Consider the following 22,336-nt stretch of genomic DNA (forward strand, 5'->3'; position numbering starts at 1 on the left):
TCTATTGCACCACTATGCACATCTATTCCACCTCTCTTCCATCTCTATTCCATCTCTGTTCCACGTCTATTCCATTGTTATCCCACCTCTATTCCACATAGTCTATTCTACGTCTATTCCACATCCATTATACCTGTCTTCCATCTCTATTCCTCCCCTGTTCCACCTCTAGTCCGTCTTTATTCCACTTCTATTCTACATCTATTTTTCATAGTCTATTCTACGTCTATTCCACAATGTCTATTCCACGTCCATTCCACATATATTTCATACCTACTCCACATCATCTATTCCACCTCTATTCCATGTCTATTACACTTCTATTTCACATCTATTCCACATCTATTCTGTCTATTCCACATCAATTTCACATCTAATACACCTCTATTCCACATCATCTATTCCACGTCTATTTCATTCCTATTCAACATCTATTCCCTGTCTATTCCACATTTATTCCATATCTATTGCGCAGCTATTCCACATATGTTCCACATTGTCTATTCCACATCATTTATTCCATGTCTATTTGACATCTATTTTGCATGTCTAATCCACATCTATTCCACATCCGTTTCACATCATCTATTTCACATCCATTCCACGCCTATTTCATCTCTATTCCACATTTGTTTCACATCTATTCCATCTCACCTATTCCATGTTGTCTTAGTCATCTAGTGCTGGCTATAACAGAAATACCACAAGTGGATGGTTTTAATGGAGAGAAATTTATTTCCTCACAAAGTAGGCTAAAAGCCCAAAGTCAGGGTGTCAACTCCAGGGGAAGGGTTTTTCTCTCTGTCGGCCTTCTTCTGTTCAGTGTTCCCCTGGACTAGAAGCTTCTTGGTGCAGGGACCCCAGTTCAAAGGACACGCTCTGCTCCTGGCACTACTTTCTTGATGGTATGAGGTCCCCCTATCTCACTGCTCACTTCTGTCTTTTATATCTCAAGAGATTGCCTCAGGACACAATCCAGTCTTGTAGATCAGGTCCTGCCTTACTAATACAACTGCCACCCATCCTCCATCATTAACATCATAGAGGCAGGTTTACAACATACAGGAAAATCACACAGTACCAGGAATCATGGCCCAGCCAAACTGATACACACATTTTTGGGGGGACATAATTCAATCCATGACACGTCTATTCCACATCATCAATTCCACACCTGTTCCATGTCTATTTCACCTCTATGCAGATCTTATTATAATCTATTCCCCATCATCTATTCCACATTTATTCCAGGTCTATTCCACTATTAGAAGGTCAGTGTTGTGACCAGAGAGCATCCAGATCCAGAAATGGAGGACTGATGGAAGACAAGCAAGTAGCAGTATGATTGTGAGAATATATCACATAACATAATTGGAGAAGATTTGGGAAGAAGAGTAGAGATACATTGCCTTAGTAACATGGAGAATTAGAATCAAGATGGTAGTTTAACTGAAATAATCCTACTTTGTATGTTGTAATTTCAAATTTTCTTTTTCAACAAAAGAATTCCATATTGTTACACTTTGGAAGCACTGTATTTTCAGAGTAATTGAATGAAGACTGTTCACTTTTTCCAATTTTATATCTGCCAGAAGTCTATTGATGTTTTATTTGAGGAAACAGTGTTTACACATTAATTTCTTATCTGGCCTTTGTATAAGATACCTAATATTATGATTCTGGTTCAAAAACTAAAGCTCTAGTTAAACCAAGGAGTTAAGACAAAGGTCATGAATATCTCACTGCCGTAATTATGGGTATTATGATATAGGAGGTGGTATTCTTTGTGGAAGAAATATGTAGCTACTCTGTCTTTAAGAAAAGAACAGCTGAATCTCATTTTATAAAATGATGTGTATAATTCAAACCATGATTTGCCTAAGATGCTGAGCAAAACAAGATGGAAAAACATGATTTCTGACAGGAGAAAACAGATCACAAGTGCTACACAGGGAGGCAGGCCCCAGTCTGGAATTTGATGAGCACTTGAAGGCGCCACCTTGAACTTCATCGGTTTATTCATTGTTTTTGCAAACTTACAGTCACTTAATTTACACTTGTTTGGAAAAAAGGAAAAACATCATGGTAATAACAATAAGCTTGATCTTTGGGTAAGTTTTTATACTTTCTCTTTGAAAAGGTCATTAGAATCTTTAAAGGGCTCATCTTTTAATTATCTCAGGTTAAATTAATAAGGAATAACACTAATGTAATTTTATAAATATCTTGGCAAAAACTACTGTTCCTCAAAAATGGATAGTTACAGTACATTACAGAACAGAGAAAGATGAGATAGAAAAGTGCTAATTTATTTATGCTAATACTGCTCTGGTAAATATGGGACCAGATGGTAGAACTATTATACAATGAAGGAATTTTTTAAATCAGGTTTTTAAAATAAATATTTGTGCTGCAAAGCTCTGCTTTACTAGCACTGATGGAAAGATGACCTTTTTCCTAGGACTGCTTATCAACAAGGCTATTGGGAAGCTTCTCCCGGTATATTTCCAATGGTGTCTACCCTTGCCTGCCACACCCCCCAGGAAAATATTCACCTCTCAAGATGGTTGATCTGAGATGTTTGCAGAGAATGCACCGTTCATCTTATGGCAACCTGTCAAATGACAGCCTGTGATTTCAAGATGTGCTTAATAGGCTAAGAACACAAAGTTATTATTTAAACAGCCCCAAAGCTGGTTTTAAATTATGGTATTCCGGGGAGAAAACACATGTAAATAATCTGACCATCAAATAAATTCTGCTTATTCCTATTCTGATGAATGATTATAAAACTCCACACAATCAAGTTTTTAAACACCATAGCACGCTGTGACGTAGGCAATCCATTCCATAGGAGCCCTGGTGGTGCAGTAGTAAAGCACTTGGATCACAAGAGTCCAAGGCCCAACTGATCCTGGAGATGGTGCAAGACCAGGCAGGGTTTCCTTCTGTTGTGCATGGGGTTATCATGAGTCGAGGGCTGACTAGATGGCAGCTAACAACAACAATTTGCCCAACACTGGGCTAAGTGTTTAGCAGTAAAAAGAGAATTGTATATGTATATTCAAGCCTCAAGAAACACGTAATCCAGTTTAGGGTGCTTAAAATCTGTTGTTGTTGTTGTTAGGTGCCATTGAGTCAGTTATCACTCATAGTGATCCTATGTACAACAGAGCAAAACACTGCCCAGTCCTGCAGCATTCTCACAATCATTGTTATGCTTGAGCCCATTGTTGGAGCCACTGTGTCAATCCCTCTTGTTGAGGGCCTTACTCTTTTTCGCTGACCGGCTACTTTACCAAGCATGATGTCCTTCTCCAAAGGCTGATCCCTCCTGATAACATATCCAAAGTATGTGTGAGACATAGTCTTGCCGTCCTTGCGTCTAAGGAGCCTTCTGGTTGTACTTCTTTCAAGACAGATTTGTTCGTTCTTTTGGCAGCCCATGGTACATTCAATATTCTTCGCCAACACCATAACTCAAAGGCGTCAATTCTTCTTGGGTCTTCCTTATTCATTGTCCAGCTTTCGCATGCATATGAGGCGATTGAAAACACCACAGCTTGGGTCAGGTGCACCTTAGTCTTCAAGGTGACATCTTTGCTTTTTAACACTTTAAAAAGAGGTCGTTTGCAGCAGATTTGCCCAAAGCAATGTGTGTTTTGATTTCTTCATGCTGCTTCCATGGATGTTGATTGTGGATCCAAATAAAATGAAATCCTTGACAACTTCAATCTTTTCTCCATTTATCATGATGCTGCTTATTGGTCCAGTTGTGAGGATTTTTGTTTTGTTTATGTTGAAGTGTAATCCATACTGAAGGCTGTGGTCTTTGATCATCAGTAAGTGCTTCAAGTCCTCTTCACTTTCAGCAAGCAAGGTTGTGTCATCTGCATAACACAGGCTGTTAATGAGTCCTCCACCCATCCCACGTTCTTCATATAGTACAGCTTCTCGTATTATTTGCTCAGCATAGAGATTGAATAAGTATGCTGAAAAGATACAACCCTGACACACAACTTTCCTGACTTTAAACCACGCAGTATCTCCTTGTTCTGTTTGCATGACTGCCTCTTGATCTATGTACAGTTTTCTCATGAGCACAGTTAAGTGTTCTGGAATTCCCATTCTTTGCAATGTTATCCGTAATTTATTATGATCCACACAGTTGAATGCCTTTGCATAGTCAATAAAACACAGGTAAACATCGTTCTGGTATTCTGTGCTTTCAGCCAAGACCCATCTGACATCAGCTATGATATCCCTGGTTCCACGTCCTCTTCTGAATCCAGCTTGAATTTCTGGCAGTTCCCTGTGATATACTGCTGCAGCTGCTTTTGGATGATCTTTAGCAAAATTTTATTTGTATGTGATATTAATGATATTGTTCAATAATTTCCACATTTGGTTGGATCACCTTTCTTGGGAATAGGTACAAATATGGATCTCTTCCAGTTGGTTGGCCAGGTAGCTGTCTTCCAAATTTCTTGGCATAGACAAGTAAGCACTTCCACACTGCATTCATTTGTTGAAACATCTCAATTGGTATTCCATCAATTCCTGGAGCCTTGTTTTTTGCTAGTGGCTTCAGTGTAGCTTGGACCTCTTCCTTCAGTACCATCGGTTCCTGATCCCATACTACCTCCTGAAATGGTTGGATGTCGACTGATTCTTTTTGGTATAGTGAATCTGTGTATTCCTTCCATCTTCTTCTGAGCATTCCTGTATTGTTTAATATTTTCCCTGTAGAATCCTTAAGAATTGCAAATCCTTCAATACTACAAGATGCATATAATTACAAAAAAGTATTTTAAATTGCTTTAATCTTAAATTATTTTCAAAATTCTTTTAGTTTAAAAACCATAATGAATCTATTTCTTGTTTTTGTCTTTTTGTTTGTTTAGTTTTATTATGTTTTTGTAGCATGTTTATAGCACAAATTAGTTTCTCATTCAAAAATGTATACACAAATTGTTTTGTGACATTGGTTGCAATCCCCACAATGTCTCACGAAAACAATACGAGAACAAAATGGCAGAGTAAATTGGCTACTAGAAACCATACAAAAGCAGCCACTCAAAATCCAAAAGATTAACAATAAAATTTCAGAATTGGATAGCTCAATAGAAGGTGATAGGAGCAAAATTGAGGCAATAGAAGTCAGAATTAGTGAGACTGAAAATAAACCCTTTCACTTCCATTTGTTGGAAGAAAAAATAATGAAGAAAAATGAAGAACATCTAAGAATTATGTGGGATACTATCAAGAGGAAAAATATATGAGTGATTGCAGTTCCAGAATGGGAGGTGGGAGGGGGTAACGGAAAACACAGACAGAATTTTTGAAGATTTGCTGGCAGAAAACTTTCCTAATATCATGAAAGACAAGAAGATATCTATCCAAGAAACTCAATGAACTCATATTCGATAGCTCCCAAAAGAATATCACCAAGACATTATGATATGAATTGAATTGTGTCCCCCCAAAATGTGTGTCAACTTGGCTAGGTCATAATCCCCAGTATTGCGTGTATATCCACCATTTTGTCGTCTGATATGATTTTCTTATGTGTCGTAAATCCTACCTCTCTGATGTTAATGAGGCAGGATTAGAGGCAGTTACATTAATGATGCAGGATTCAATTTACAAGAGCAGATTGTGTCTTAAATCAATTTCTTTTGAGATATAAAAAAGAGAAGTGAGCAGAGAGACAGGGAGACCTCATACCACAAACAAAGCAGAGCCAGGAGTGTGTGTGCTTTGGATATAGGGTCCCTGCACTGAGAGGCTCCTAGAGTGGGGAAGATTGATGACAATGACCTTCCTCCAGAGCTGATAGAGACAGAAACCATTCCCCTGGAGCTAGTGCCCTGAATTCAGACTTCTAGCCTACTAGACTGTGAGCGAACAAATTTCTCTTTGTTAAAGCCATCCATTTATGGTATTTCTGTTATAGCAGCTCTAAATAACTAAGACATATATCATAATCAAACTTGCCAAAACCAAGGACAAGGAAAGAAACCCGAGAGTGGCTAGGGATAAACAATAAGTAACCTACAAGGGAGAACCAATAAGACTAAGCTCTGGCTACTGAGCAGAAACCATGCAGGCAAGAAGCCAATTGGATAACATATATAAAGCCTTGAAGGACAAAAATTGCCAGCCAAGAATTATATATCCAGCAAAATTGTCTCTCGGATACAATGGTGATAGTAGGTCTTTTCCAGATAAACAGAAATTAAGGGAATATGTAAAAACCAGACCAGAATTACAAAAAGTATTAAAGGGAGACATCTGGTTAGAGAAGCAACAACATTAGGCAACAATCCAAGACTAGGACATAGGAAAGATCAACTAGATACCAACCCAGATGGGGAATTCTCAAAAATAAAACAAAGCTAAAAGACAACCAGAGATGTCAATATGTAAATGACCACAATATCAGAACAAAAAAGAGGGAAAAAACGGTGTAGTCATAGAACTTCCATATGGAGAGGAAGTCAAGGCGATATCAAGACATAGAAGACTGGTTTAAACTTAGAAACATAAAGGTAAATTTCAAGGTAACCACAAAGGATGCTAAGAAAACCTACCCATCAAAATGAGAAAGAAAAACATAAAAACTCAGCAAACACAAAATTAACAATAATGAAAGAAATGAAAAGAAAATCTATAAGCAAAAAGAATTTAGCACAAAAAATTAAGCGGAACAAAGAATGTGTCAGCACCACAAAACAAAACAAAATGACAGCAGTAAACTCATACCTATCAATAATTACATTGAACGTAAATAGCGTAAATGCACCAGTAAAAGACAGAGAGTGGCAGAATGGATTAAAAAGCATGATCCATCTATATGCTGTCTACAACAGACATTGCTGAGACACGAAGACATAAACTAAACCTTGAAGGGTGGAAAAAATATATCAAGCAAACAATAACCAAAAAATACAGGAGTGGCAATATTAATCTCCAATAAAATAGATTTTCAAGCAAAATCCACCATAAAGCATAAGGAAGGTCACTCTATAATGACTAAAGTGTCAATACACCAGGAGGACATAACCATAATAAATACGTATGCACCCAATGACAGAGCTCCAAAATACATAAAACAAACTCTAACAGCATTGAGAAGAGAAATAGTTCCACAATAATAGCAGGAGACTTCAACACACCAGTTTGGGTGAAGGACAGCACCTCTAGAAACTCAGTAAAGATTTAAAGATCTAAATGGAGGGGTGGAAAGCTCAGGCCTTGCCTTGCCCAGTCCACACCCTGCCCTCTCAATCTGAGGCCCTGCCCCGCCCCTTGTCACCCCAGGCTCCGCCCCGTGCACACTCCCTCCCCCTGCACTGCTTCGCCACGCCCCCTGCCCAGCCCTCCTCGCGCGCCATTTCCTGCCGAGAGTGGGGAGGCTGGCTGGAGCGACAATCACAAGGGTGAGTGAGTGTCCTCTTTCCAGTTCAAACTAGCGCTTCGCGCCTCCTCCTCTCCTCCTCCTCTCCTCCTCCTCCCCGCTTGGGGTCCGGGGATCCCTGCGGACGTCCAGGTCCCGGTACCCGCCCGGCTGTCGTCCCGGATCCGCGTCCGTTTCCCATTAAAGCAGCTCCAGTCGGTTCGCCCGGCCTTCCTACCTCAGGCGGGTGGACCCGCCTGCCCCCTTTCCTGTCAGAACCCTTCACCGACCTCTCCCCACCTCGCGCCGGGAAAGGCCCGGCAGGTCTTCTCGCCTGCGCCCCCAGCCCTGTCCCCTGCGCTCTCAGGGCGGCGCTAGCCGCTCCCCATGGTCCCAGGAGGCGAGTCAGAAAGTTTTGTTCAGTTTATCATTTTCAGTCAAATAATCTGTTTCTTCCTTTGATTCCTGAAGCCTATCATTTCTTTAAAATTTTACTGATATTTACTTAATTTTTAATATGAAATTTGTGTTTCCTTTATCCCTCTCTTGGTTTACAGATTTGAACAGTCAGTTTGTTTTCAGACCCTGCACCTCCTTTTTTTTAAAAAAAGTTCCTGGGTGGCTCAAACGGTTTGCGCTGGTGTACTGGCCTAAAAAAAGGCTGGCAGTTGGAATCCGCTCAGTGGCATCTCAGAAGAGAAACCTGTGCCTTTGTAAAGATTACAGCCAAGAAAACCCTATGAACAGTTCTAGGCTGTAACACATGGGGTTGCCATGACTCTGAATTGACTCCAGGACAATAGTTTTTTGTTTTTCCCTTTTCTTTATTTTTGATATTATATTTTTAAAGATACATTTATTTCAAGATCACTGCTTTGACCGCATTCCCTGGTTTTGAGTACTTTGATTCTTTGTGGTGACAATGACTCCAAGTTGATGGTTTACCAGTTGTCACATAGGTTCTAAAAACTTTTCCTATAGTCAGATTCTAAGTATATAAACTATCTTTTGCTTTTTTTATTTATTTAGTTTTGCTTCCACTATATGATTTTTGTTTAATTCCATTTTGATTTTGTTGTGCAAGAACTATGGTGTACCTAATATCTCCTATTCTTTTCTTTTTTTTTTTTTTTGAGATTGTCTCAGAGCTTTATTTCTAATTGAACACAACACAATATCCAGTAATAGGAGAATTGTTAAAAACGGTAAGATATCATCTTATTTGAAATTAGCTGACATTTTCTCTATGACTCATTACATGGTCATAATTGAATGTTCAACTGGTATATCCAAGTGTCTTTGATAAAGGTTCATTTTGTATTCACTAATTTGTTGTTGTTGTTAGGTGCCCTTAAGTAGGTTCTGACTGTAAGTGACACTATGTGACAGAGTAGAACTGCCCCATAGGGTTTTCTAGGCTGTAATCTTTATGGGGGAACCCTGGTGGCCCAGTGGTTAAGAGCTTAGCTGTTAACAAAAGGTTAGCAGTTTGAAGCCACCAGCTGCTCCTTGGAAACCCTATGGAGCAGTTCTACTCTTGAGTAGAACTATGAGTTGGAATCCACTTGACAGCAATGGGTTTGGTTTGATTTTTTGTAATCTTTAAGGGAGCAGATTGTCAGGTCTTGGGGTTGAAAGGACAGCCTTTCGTTTAGCAGCCAAGCATGTAACCATTGCACCATCAGGCCTCCTTATTGCACCACCAGGGCTCCTTATTCACTAACTTACATATACTAAATCCTCAGTATGCTTACATTTTATTGTATTATGTTGTTGCTGTTGTCAGGTGCTGTTGAGTCAGTTCCAACTCATAGCGACCCTATGTACAACAGAACAAAACACTACTCGGTCCTGTGCCATCCTCTTGATCGTTGCTATGTTTGAGCCATTTGTTGCAGCCACTGTGTCAGTCCATCTTGTTGAGGGTTTTCCTCTTTTTCACTGACCCTCTACTAAGCATGATGTCGTTCTCCAGGGACTGGTCCCTCCTGATAAAATGTCCAAAGTACATGAGATGAAGTCTCACCATCCTTGCTTCTAAGGAGCGTTCTGGATGTACTTCTTCCAAGATAGATCTGTTTGTTCTGGCAGTCCATCGTATATTCAATATTCTTCGCCAGCACCATAATACAAAGGCATCAGTTCTTCTTTGGTCTTCCTTATTCATTGTTCAGCTTTCCCATGCATATGAGGCGATTGAAAATACCCTGGCTTGGGTCAGGCACACCTTAGTCCTCAAAGTGGCATCTTTGTTTTCAATACTTTAAAGAGGTCTTTTGCAGCAGATTGGCCCAATGCAATATGTCGTTTGATTTCTTGACTGCTGCTTTCATGGGCATTGATTCTGGATCCAAGTAAAATGAAATCCTTGACAACTTCAACGTGTTCTCCGTTATATTATTGTATGCATGAACAACCAAAACCAATTCTGACTCATAGCGACCCTATAGGACAGAGTAGAACTGCCCCGTAGGGTTTCCAAGGAGTGGCTGGTAGATTCGAACTGCTGACCTTTTGGTTAGCAGCCGAGCTCTTTAACCACTCCGCCACCAGGGCTCCATATGCATTATAGACGTGATTTCAGTGGGAATTGTTTTCAGTTTTTCCATTCAAGCTTAATGAGTAATCAATTTTTCTTTGAATTTGCATGTTTCTGTTTAATCATGTTTCCAGCATACATTTTTATGTGCACACATAGATGTGAATATCCTGTCTTTGTGTTTAACTTTCCCTTTGGCTAGTTGCCATTGAGCTGATTTCATCTCATGGTGACCCCATGTGTTACAGAGTAGAACTGTTCCATATGGTTTTTTATTGGCTGTAATCTTACTGGAAAATGAAGACACTCTTTGTATACTGTAGGTTCTTATTGCAACCAAACAAAAACCGTTTGCCATTGAGTCGATTCAGATTCATTGTGACCGTGTAGGACAGAGTAGAACTGCCCCAAAGAATTTCCAAGGAGCAGCTGGGGCATTCATACTGCCGACCTTTTGGTTAGCAGCTGAGCTCTTAACCACTGCACCACCAGGGCTCCCCTTTTTGCAACAGGAATGCTGTAATGGGTAATCATGTTGATTTCCTTTGTAATCCACACAAATGCCCCGGGAATAATCTTTGTTCCCCCTTTTTTTTGTTTAAAGAAATTTAAATTAAGCACTACCGGATTTAATGTACTACTGTAGTTAGCTAAACTCGAGGTTAAGAACACTGTCCTCCAGACTGCCAAATCTTTCTGAGACTTCTGACACCAACTACAAGTTAGGGAGTTTACCAAAACCACCCTCAGATTCCATATAGAAATACTCTTAGAACTCACTGGAAGCTATTATACTCATGATCACATTTTTACAGGGAAAACATAGAAATTAAAACCAGCAAAAGAAGAGACACACCTAGGGCAGAGTATAGGAGGGTTCCAAATACCAAGCTTCCACATCCTCAGGATGTGATCGATGGCATTGATGGTGGTAATATCCATGGATTATTGTCAACCCTAGATAGTCACATGAGGTTCAGTGTGCAGAGTTTTTTTTTTTTTTTTGGAGTCTTCATCACATAGATATGATTGATTGAATTTTTGCCCGTGTGGCTGACTGCCAGCCCTCCACTTGCCTTCCCATCCCCTAAGTCAGGCTGGTATCATGGGGCCCAAAGCCCTGTCATAAGATACCCAAAGTCCATTTTGTAAATGCCTTGGCATCCCTTTTCTTTCAGCCTGTGGTTAAACATTACATATTTCAAAAGAGCAGGATGCTTGGCTTCCTAATCAACTTACCCTCACGTGCACACACAAAATGTCAGGTAACATCCAGAGGAAGTTCCACCCCTCACTGGCTCTCCCTTTCCTCACCTACATGTCACATCTGGGAATCCAGGTAAGGACCCCACACCCTGTCTGCCAAATTCGCGCCCCCTAGACCTCCTAATTTCCCGCCACTTGTTTTAAATTAGCCAGTAAGCTCGTGAAATAAAATGTACTCTCCTCCTTGGTCCCTATTAAAGACCAAGCCCGGGTCTGTTTGCACTCTCTTTGATTCTCCCCTTCTTCAGCTCTCACTGTGTGTGGCCCTGGAGTATACTCCCTCTAGGCCCTGTGAGTAATAAACAGTCATTTCTTTGTTTTGGTTGTTGAATGTTAAAGTGCAGCTTTGTAACCAAAGAAACCCCCACCTAATTTCCACTCAGGTGGTTTCACCTGCTGACCCCCTCTGGGTGGCTGCGTGTTTCCTCCTGCAGTGGGCTTTCATTTACCTCTTCATATTTGTCTAATATTAACACAAGCTCCAGCTCTCTAATCACATGGTGGGTCTTTCTGGCAAGACCAGCTTCCACTCTGTGTCACCTCTTTAGTATAAACTGTCAGGTGAGGACCAAGGGGCCCACCACGAATCACAAAGGCAGTCCTATCACTCTGGAAATGCCAGTGGTTTAGAGGTTACCTCCCAGGAGCCGGGACAAAGGCCAGAACTCTCTTTGTTGTTATTAGTTGCCATTGAGTCCATTCTGACTCATGGTGGCCCCATGTCTGCAGAGTAGAACTTCTCCATAGGGTTTTCAAGATAGTGACCTTTCAGAAGCAGATCACTAGGCCTGTCTTCAGAGGCACTTCTGGGTGGGTTTGAACCACCAACCTTTTGGCTAGTAGTCGAGCACTTAACTGTGCCCAGCTGCCATTGCCCCCTCTTTAGGTGAGATCAAATTCCTTACTACAGAAGTAGAATTTAAATATGTTCATTGTACTAAAATACTGAAAAATATCAACAGAAAATAATAATGGAAACCCAGCCAGGAAATGCATCATTCAAAGACAACTGCTCTGTTTTTGGTTAATTATACTGTTGGTGTGCATGCACCATTGGTTTCTATGAAAGACATTTTATCATTTCATAAATAAGTTTTACATGTTTTTCCCATGGCCTTAAATACTTTAATACTGTCATGTCAATAAGGAGCCCTGGTGGTGGAATGTGTAAGCGCGCAGCTACTAACCAAAAGGTTTAACCCACTTAGCTGCTCTGTGGAAAAAAGACCTGGCAATCTGCTTCTGACTCATAGCAATCCTATAGGACAGAGTAGAAGTGCCCCATAGGGTTTCCAAGGAGCGGCTGGTGGATATGAACTGCTTACCTTTTGGTTAGCAGCTGAGCTCTTACCACTGTACCACCAGGGCTCCTCCATAAAGATTACATCCTAGAAAACCCTACGGGGAAGCTCTTCTTGGTCACATGGGGTAGCTAGGAGTCCGAATCGACTTGACTGCATCTGACAACAACATCATCATGTTAATAGTAGTAAAAATAGTAACTCATTGTATATACACATGTGTGTACATGTATAATGATCTTTTAACTAATTCTTCGTTGCTTGTTTTTGTTTCAAGCTTTCTCAGGAAACCCTCTGCCAGTGTCCTTTCAGTGGTACATAATTTACTTGACTTTTCTATTCTTTGGGTTCAGTTCTAGAACCCAACCACCTGCATTCTGCCATTTGTTAAGATGTTTGACCCAAGGCAAGTTAGAGTCTGTGACACAGTTTTGTTCTCTCTCAAGTGAGAACAGATCCTTTCTGGTATGATCACAGGGTCAGATCCTAACCTTTCTTTAAAGCCTCTTATTGACTGTTTATCATCCATGATGGAATGAATTGTTTGTCTGGTTCATCTGAGAAATTATACCTCACTTGGTGAATAGAACATATTATTTATCACTTGGTTAAAGAAAGCCACTTGTTGGATTGTTTTTACATTTGTATATTTCTTTTACCATCCATACAAATATATAATCCATAGTGGATCTCATATCCTCAGTACCCTTTAAGCAATAACTCCCCATTCTCCCCGTCCCTGAGTCCTTGGTAGCAATAAACTTTGGTCTCTATGCTTTAATTATAGATTAAAATTAGGGATATATAACTTATTCAGAATTATCTTACCCATCCATACCCTTACCTCAATCAAAGCTGATTCATATACCTCTTGACTCCCCTCATGTGAAAATAAGAACAACCTCCCCCCCACACACACCACCACCACACTGTGGACCCTTGGTGAAGTGTGTTTTTCATGTTAGCTACCATTGATAATACAAGGGTTTGTCCATAGATTTCCCCCAGAAGGAGTGGGTATGCTTGTGTCCCACTCAGAGGGCTTTGTAAAGGGGCATAATGTTGGTTAACTATAGGAACCTGGTCTACCTGTGTGAGAATTCAGGATCTGCCCTTGGATGGCTTTGCATTTTCCATTGACAGCCCCTGCCTTTCTTGACTGAGTTTCCATTCCCTTCTTTATGCAAATGATTGAGGCTTTGTTGATTCAGAGCTAAAAGCTTCACCTAATGTGGCATCTGGACTTTTACCTTCCCCTTTCTTCAAATGATCTGCTCTGAATTGATGATGGTTCCAGAACTTGAGTGTCCGTAAAACCTGTGACCAGCATTTCAGACATCCAGTGTCCTGGTTACTCCTGTATGCTTTTGATGTAGTAGTTCATAGAAGAGTGCCTATAGGTCTGCACCTTTAAAATGATCCCTAAGCATTTAGAAGAAAGAGGACAGTGGCTCCTTTTAAAAGAAAAATTTATTGTGGTAAAATATATATAACTAAAATTTTGCCATTTTCACTAGTTTTAAGTACACAATTCCATGGCATTAAATACATTAACAATGTTGTGCACCCATCTCCACCATCTAACTCCAAAAATTTCCATCATCCAAACAGAAACACAGTACCCCTTAAGCGGTAACTTCCAATTCCCTCCTTCCCTGAGTCCCTGGTAGCCACTAATAAACTTTGGTCGCTATGCTTTTGCTCATTCTGCTTATTTCATGTAAGTTATATCATATAATATTTGTCCTATTGTAGCTCACTGATTTCAGTTAGCATAATGTTTTCAAGGTTCATCCATGCTGAAGGGTGAACAAAATTTCTCTTTTATGAATGAATAATATTTCATGGTTTGTGGTTTTTTTTATCCATTCATATGTTAATGGACAATTGAGTTGTTTCTTCTTTTAGCTATTGTGAATAATGTTGCAGTGAGAATTGGTATACAAGTATCTTTTTGAATCCCTGCTTTCAAGTCTTTTGGTTGGATTCAAACTGCCAACCTAGGAGTGGAATGTCCGGGTCATATGGTAATTCAATGTTTAACTTTTTGAGGAACTGCCAAACTGTTTTCCACAGTGGTCGTACTATGTTACATTCTCGCCCACAGTTAGTGAGGGCTCCAGTTTCTTTACATCCACACCAACACTTGTTCTTTTGCATTTTTCTGATAATAGCCGTCACAGTGGGTGTGATTTACATGTGGTTTTGATTTGCATTTCCCTAGTGACTAGATGACATTGAGCATATTTTCATGTGCTTATCGGTCATTTGGTTATCTTTGGAGAAATATCTATTTAAGTCCCTTCACCATTTTTTAAAGTTGGAAGTAGATTGCCAGGCCTTTCTTCTGTGGTGACTTCCATTTATTTAGGTCTTTTAAATTTGTTTCTGTAATGTTTCATTGTTTTGCCTGTACAAGTCTTTCACCTCCCTGGTTAAATGTATTCCTACTTTTTTTTTTTTTAGATGCTATTATAAATAGAAGGGTTTTCTTAATTTCCTTTTTAAGTTGTTCATTGCTGGTTTATAGAACCGCAGCTGATTTATGTGTGTTGAACTACATCCTACAACTTTGCTGAATTCATTAGCTCTAGTACTTGTGGATTCTTTGGAATCTTCTATGTATAGGATCATATCATCTATGAATAGAGATAGTTTTACTTCTTCCTTTCGTATTTGGATACCTTTTATTTCTTTTTCTTACCTGATTGCTCTGGCCGAAACTTCCAGTACAATATTGAATAGTAGTGTTGAAAGTGGACATACTGGTCTGTACTGTCCTTCCCCCCCAAAAAAAAACCCATGGCCGTCAAGTCAATTCCAACTCATAGTGACCCTATAGGACAGAGTAAAACTGCCCCATAGGGTTTCCAAGGAGTGGCTGGTGAATTCAAACTGCTGACCTTTTGGTTAGCAGCCGATCTCTTAACCACTTTTCCACCAGGGAATGATTTCAGTCTTTCTCCATTGACTGTGGTGTTAGCTGTGGGTTTTGCATAAATGCCTTTTAGCATATTGAGGAATTTCCCTTCTATGTCTAGTTTGTTGAGTGTTTTTATCATGAAAGGTTCTTCGATTTTGTCAGATGCGTTCTGTGTGTTGATTGAGATGATAATGTGATTCTTTTCCTCTGTTTCATTAATGTGGTGTATTACATTGTTTAATTTTCTTATGTTGAACCATTCTTGGGTAAATCCCACTTCATCATGGTGTATAATACTTTTAATATGCTATTGGACTCAGTTTACTAGTATTTCATTGAGGTGGTTTGCATCTAGATTCAAAAGGGATATAGGTCTGTAGTGGTATCTTTGTCTGGCTTTGGTATCAGGGTATTGCTGACCTTATAAAAAGAACCATTAAGTGTTCCCTCACAATCATTGCTGTGTTTGAGCCCATGACTTGAACTTAAAACAACCACAATAAAAATGTACTTATTTCTGCTTGACTTCTCTGGACTCCAGCTGCCAGAATCTTCAGCTTTAGGCATTCTTAGCTGGACATTCCCCTGTGGAATCTATCTTTGATTCCATCAGTTTTAGGCCTCCTGAGCAGCCTGGAACCCACCCAGCTCCTGACCTGCCCCCCTCAGGCTGGGTCATGGAGACTAGTAGGCTGTCCCTGTCAGACTAGAGTTCTGCCCTATCTGCTATTCTCCTGCCAGACAGAGGGTCTCTCACCCCCACACTGAGCCACTGCCCTCAGACAAGGGTACCACCTTAGGAAAGGGTCTGCAACATGGGATGCTGGTCAGGCCTTGAAGAATTTCCTCTACCTCCCTTTCAAGAGAGCAGTAGAAATTCATGAGAAGTTGGGATCCTTTAGTGCTGTTGAAGTCACGTTGTTTGTTCCAAGTTTACAAACAGCAGAAAGTCATTCCTTCTTTTTAAAAAATATGTTTAAGTTCCAGCAGATACCACTTAAGGGGTTTGCAGTTTGATATGCCTGGGGATCATTTCTGTAAATAAGGTTGGCACACTCGCCTTTTGTACATGTCTCGGGTAATGACAGGTGGCTTTTACTGCTACTGCCAGCTTTTTGTTGCTCTGGAATTTTCCTTAAGACAGCATTTTTCTGGAAGGAGTTAAAAATGAATCAAGCTTCAGAAAAAGAGGGATGGCCAGGGCAGTGCCTGGAGGTCGAGCTCTGTCTGCACCCTGCCAGCCTCAGGGCCCTGAGACTGAAGCCTGGTCTTGGGGGATGAGGGAGCGGTGAGCTTCATGAGGCAAACATGCATGATGGCAATGCGAGGAAAGAGGTCTAAACAGGTTGTGCACTTCTCTAGTCTTTGCAGATTAGTTTGTGATGGGCCCTCATATGCCCCCTATTCTGTCACTGCCACCTCAGGCCTCCCAGCCTTTCCAGCTCCCTGAGCGTGGGAAGAGGGCAGTGTGGAGGATCTCCAGCCAGCCCTACTCACCTGATAACCCCCTTGTGTCCTCCAGCACAGCCTTTCCCCACCACACTCCTTTTGTCTGCCCCTGTCTCTCCAGGCTTCTAGCAGGACATGATCCACAGTCTCCATTGTGGACATGAGAGCTGGGCACTGGTCTCTTCCCCTCCACCTAGGAGAGGGAGGCTATCACAGAGGCACCCAGATCAATCGCCCCCCTCTCCCAGCGTATACCATCCGCCACCTGTCAGCCTGTTTGCTGGCTTCGATCCCAGGCTCCAGTCAAGATGGTGGAGTGACTGATTTGGCCCCTCTTTCCTGGATCCTTCCTAGGCACCTCACGGCCTTTCTCCTCGCCTTGGCCTTTGGCACCCCTCTCTCCACCTAGCCCCAGCCTTCCCTGGGCTTCAGGGGGCAGCCACCAGTCTTTCCAGGAAGGCTGAGATACTAGACACCCTCAGGCTCATGAGCTGGGGAGGGCAGGAAGGAGGCAGTCCTCAGGGCCTTTGTCCCAGTTATGGGATGGCTCTCTCCTGGCCCAGGCCCCTCCAGAGATTCTTGCTCTCTGTCTCTGGTCTGGGTGTCCACTCTGCAGTGAGTTTTGCTGGTAACCCATCCTCTGCTTTGGAGACGCCTGTGGGTGGGCACATGTCCGCCTCCCCCCCCCCCGGCATTTCTCCACACACACAAACCAGTGTGGTCTGGCTGCAGGAGTGTGAAGGGACTGGGGTGGCATCTACCTTTAGTGATGAGCCCAGCGTGGGCCGGGAGGCTGGCAGAGGTGAGTCGGGCCTGGCTGGACCACTGAAGCCAGCCTAGGTGTGAATCGGCCTGGGGGATGGGCTGAGACAGGGCATCCGTGATAGAATGTTCTTTCCTTCAGTTACAGGCTCTAGAGCAGTGAATGCTTGGATGTGGATACCCCGGGGGTCCTGTGAAAATGTGGATTTTTATCTTGGGTGGGGCTTGAGATTCTCTATATCAAACAAGCCCCGAGTTTATGCTGAAAATATTATAGAAATAGGATGTGAATGAAAACTATAGAATACTCTTAAAGAAATTAATAATAGGAAGGGTAATGCCTAAAGAGGAGCCACTGGTATACAGATCAAGCAAGAGAGAGAAAACATTTACACTGAGACCAAGAAATAAGAGTAGGAGTCAGCTGGGTGGGGTACAGCGGAGGAAACAAACGAGAACAGACTTAGGGGACTGCTCCCTTGAGAAAACTTAATGATTTTATGATTTATTGGTTGATCGGTTATTATAAGTTTGAAACATAATATGTTCAGTAATTCCCCCAGATTTCTGGAAAGTTTGGGGACCAGTGATGTCATGGCCAAAGAGTGAAGGGAAGAAAAAAAAAAGTCAAGGAAGAAAGAAGTGTTAGTTACAAAATCAGGAAAAATACTGATCACATATTACCATGCTATAAATGAAAGTTTTTTTTTTAAAAAAAGCACAATGGAAGAGTTTTAACTGCACATAATTAAAAATCAGTGACACATGAGTTCATTGACTTGAACTTGAAAAATACATTCTCCCTGACAATTCGCCCCTGTTGATACCAAATAAAAGTGTGTGGGTGGTTCTACAAAGGTGGACCCTTAACTTGGAGGAAGCCTGTTCATGATTTCCAGCCTGGGCAGGCCTGGATGCCTCTCATGTTCTGGGATGAGGGAGCCCCTCCTTCTGAGACGTTGTTGCCAGAGGAAGAGGCCTGTGGAGCTGCATGAAGAATGCAAGTGTGTGCTCTGGAGGCTGAAGCAGGATCAGCCTTAAATGCAAATGCCCTCAGAGTGGAGCATGGCCTTGAGCCTGGGGGGAAGTCCTGTCTAGGGAAAGAGCTGAAGGCCAAGAAACTGTCACTCCCTCCTTACTCACCACTGTCTCCTTCCATTTCAGTCCCAGGTGTGGCACAAGGAGAGATAGTCCAGCCTAGGCAGCAGCAGACTGAGGGTGACCATCTTGCACATCCCTGCAATCACAAGTAAGGATTTTAACTGCTCTGACTGGCTGTGTGGACCAAACATCATTCATCTGCCTCCAAACTGCCTAGTGGCTCTGCTTCCACTGCCATCCCTCTTCCCGAAGTGGCTTCTTGGGCTTAGAGAGCACATTCGCTTAGACCTCCAGAAGCTGGAGTCAGGATATGGTGCGTACTACAGAGAACTGGGGTATTGATACTACAGGGGGTGAGGCTAGATATGAATTGTTGGGGGACCGTGTGCTCTGGGCCCTGAGGTTCCTCAGTGAGGTAAAAAGGTGACAGAGGAGGCCAAAGGACTGAGCCCTAAGAAGCATCCTGAGGCCATGCTACACTGTCATTGAGCTCTTCGCACGTGGATTTTCAAGCCTTGGATGCCTGGGGTCTACTTCCTTCTGTGACTTTCAGGGCAGGTATCATGGGGCTTTAACATCCTTGGCCTTGGCCTTGGTTCTGTGTGTTGAATGACAGAGCCATCTGACCAGAGTCTGAAGATGGAATAGCTCTGGCTGAGGAGACTGAGCCCCATGTCTTCCAGAGCCATCCTTGTCCCATCCCTGCAAAGTTTTCTTGGCTTCCCCCAGGCACTGGATCCTCTTCTGTGCAGTTCTGATACTATAGCTCCACCTCTCACACTGTGTGATGTGGTAGAAAATGGGGAAGAGAGTTGGTAGCGAAAGGCCCTGACTGTTAATGGGGTCTTGGGTGGGGTTTGGTCCTCTCATAAATTCACCAGTAAAATGAGGCAGGGACAGTGAGTCCAGCTGGATTGTGTGTGGGGTCTCCGGATCCATCCTTTTTGGAGGGATGCTTTTTCCTTGAGGTTTTCAAGTGTGTGGGAAGCATGTTTCCCCAGTCTAAGTCTGCCTAGAGCTGGTATTAAGTCCTGTAATTTTCACCTGTTCTCCACAGTCTTGAACGGGAATCTAAAATAAAAGTGTCTTTTTTTTTTTTTTTTTTGCTAGACAAAGTCAACAGCGGAGATGATGTACTTAACTTCTTGGGTTTAAAGTTTCCATTGCAAGAAAATTTCTAGATCAGTTTCTGTTTCTACTGAGAATTTTTCCATTTAATGAGTATAAACTTCTCAAACACAGAGGAGTGCCTGTTTTAACTAATTTTTAAGATCCCAGTATCAAAAATTTAGACATGTAAGCCTTTCTGAACTAAGACAAATTAAATCAAAATAAAGGGGTTTTCACGTGACTTTGGAAAGTTATTATATGAAAATTACATTTCTTTCGTGTTTTAAGCCATTATTTACTGTATCATAAATAAGGAATACATGAACTGTTCGTGTATAGTTTAATTAACAGGAGTCTACATCCCTGATAATAGACTTTTTCAGTTTTTATGACCTCCCAGTGTGTCCCACCCTGATCTCATTTACCTCTGCCTAGAGATTATTGCTATCTGTATTTGAGAAGTTTATTATTATTACAATTATTGCTAGTAATACAGCTTTGACATTCCAGTTTTTTTTAACATTTATTTTTTCAGTGAAAGTTTACACATCAGATTAAGTTCCCATTCAACAATTTTCACACAGATTTTTCAGTAACATTGGTTACATTCTTTACATTCGTAAACATTCTCTATATTTCTGTTCTCATTGTTCCCTTTCCATTAACCTAGAGTCCCTGCCCTCTTACATTCTTATCTTTGTTTTAAAATAATTGTTGACCTTTTGATCTCATATAGATGATTTTTTTTAATGGCGCACTGTACTCAGGTAATAGTCTTTATTTTGTGAGCCAGTCTGTTATTTAGCTAAAAGGTGACCTCAGGGGCTAGTTTTGGTTCAAGATTTAAAGAGTATCTCAGGGCAACAGTCTCGGCGAGTCCTCTAGTCTCAACCAGTCCAGTAAATCTCTCTCTCTCTCTTTTTTTAGAAATTTGAGATTCTACTCCACAATTTTCTCCCATTCTTTGAGGGTCCATCTATTGTGGCCCTGATTAGAATGGTTGTTGGTGGTAGCCAGGTACCATCTCATCTAGTTCTTCTGGTCTCAGAGTAGATGAGGCCATGGTACCTGTAGATTAGTTTCTGCTTTGAGTCTTTGGTTTCCTTCTTTGTCTTTTCCTCCAGGCAAGTAGAGACCAACAGTTGTTATCTTAAATGGTGCTCACAAGCTTTTAAGAGCTCAGACACCACTCACCAAAGTAGGATGTAGAACATAAACTTTAACGATGTTACGCCAGTTGACTGAGATGTCCCACAACACTATAGTCCTAATCCTTCAAACCCATGAAACCAATTCCCCGGGATGTTTGATTATGTCTAAGAAGTATCTTTAAATGTGACACCCAAGTCTTAGTCCATAATCTCTATACCTTGTAATGTTTAGTTTTGCCTCTTTTGAGCTCTGTAAATTTCATTATAACTGTGTCTGGGTTCTGCCGTGAACTGTTTTCCTCAGAATGCTTTTGAGTTTCATACATGTTGGTATCTGTAGCTCTAGTCTGCCTGTGTTGCTATGTACGCATGCTCCCGTTGTACAAATTGGCCAGAATTTACTTACCTATTGTAAAGGTTACAGGATTTGAGTGGTTCAAATGTAACTTTTGCTCTTGTAAATAGTGCTGCTCTTATTCTCTTCATTCTCTTTCCAATCTCCAAGTGCTCTTGCACAATAACTCTCTAGTGAGGAGAAATCAATGAGTTGCAGACCATAGCCAACTTCAAATTTGCTAAAAGAGCTGATACTTTTTATAGATTTTCCCTTCCACAAAAATAATGCATATATATTTTATTTGTTCCATTTCTTAATCTAATGAAGTAATTTTTGCTCTTATAATCAGTGTATAAAACAATATCTTACTTTGATTTTATTGTTCAAATCCTATACACACTCCACTACTAAAAAGGCTGTTCATATTTTCCCACTTTTAATTTGTATCTCTATGACTTTTTAGCACTTTTTTGTAAACTTTGGGAATTTTTCCCTACTGTATAACTTAGAGAAACCCTGGTGTCGTAGTAGTTAAGTGCTATGGCTACTAACCAAAAGGTTGGCAGTTCGAATCCACCAGGCACTCCTTGGAAACTCTATGGAGCGGTCCTGCTCGCTCCTATAGGGTCACTATAAGTCGGAGTTGACTCGACGGCAACAAGTTTTGTTTTGTTTTGTTTGTATTGTTTCTTTTTTTTTTTTTAATCGTACTTCAGGTGAAGGCTTACAGAACAAATAGTTTCTCATGGAACAGTAGTACACATATTGTTTTATGACATTGGTTAACAACCCAACAACATGTCAACCCTCTAACTTCTCAACCTTTTTTTGGGGGGGAGGAAATACACATAGCCAAAGATACACCATTTCAAAAATTTCTACATGCACAGTTCAGTGACACTGACTATGCTCTTCCAATTGTGCTGCTATTCTCACTTAAGATGAAGGCTTACAGAACAAAATAGTTTCTCATTTAACAGTTACTACAAATGTTGCCC

At 41.1% G+C, this 22,336-nt stretch overlaps 1 protein-coding gene across 1 annotated transcript in view; it reads left to right on the forward strand.

Moving 5' to 3' along the window:
• The first annotated feature begins 7,399 nt into the window (after nucleotides 1-7,399).
• LOC105756688 (zinc finger protein 699-like) overlaps nucleotides 7,400-22,336 on the forward strand; it is a 36,224-nt gene continuing 21,287 nt past the window's right edge. Inside the window, exons 1-2 of the mRNA XM_023738592.1 lie at nucleotides 7,400-7,442; nucleotides 18,804-19,053. Coding sequence (XP_023594360.1) covers nucleotides 19,051-19,053 — 3 coding nt within the window. The 5' untranslated portion in view covers nucleotides 7,400-7,442; nucleotides 18,804-19,050. The remainder of the gene's footprint in view (nucleotides 7,443-18,803; nucleotides 19,054-22,336) is intronic.

The sequence above is a fragment of the Trichechus manatus genome, unplaced genomic scaffold (genome assembly GCF_000243295.1).
Source record: "Trichechus manatus latirostris isolate Lorelei unplaced genomic scaffold, TriManLat1.0 scaffold00120, whole genome shotgun sequence".
In the NCBI taxonomy this organism is placed as follows: Eukaryota; Metazoa; Chordata; class Mammalia; order Sirenia; family Trichechidae; genus Trichechus; species Trichechus manatus.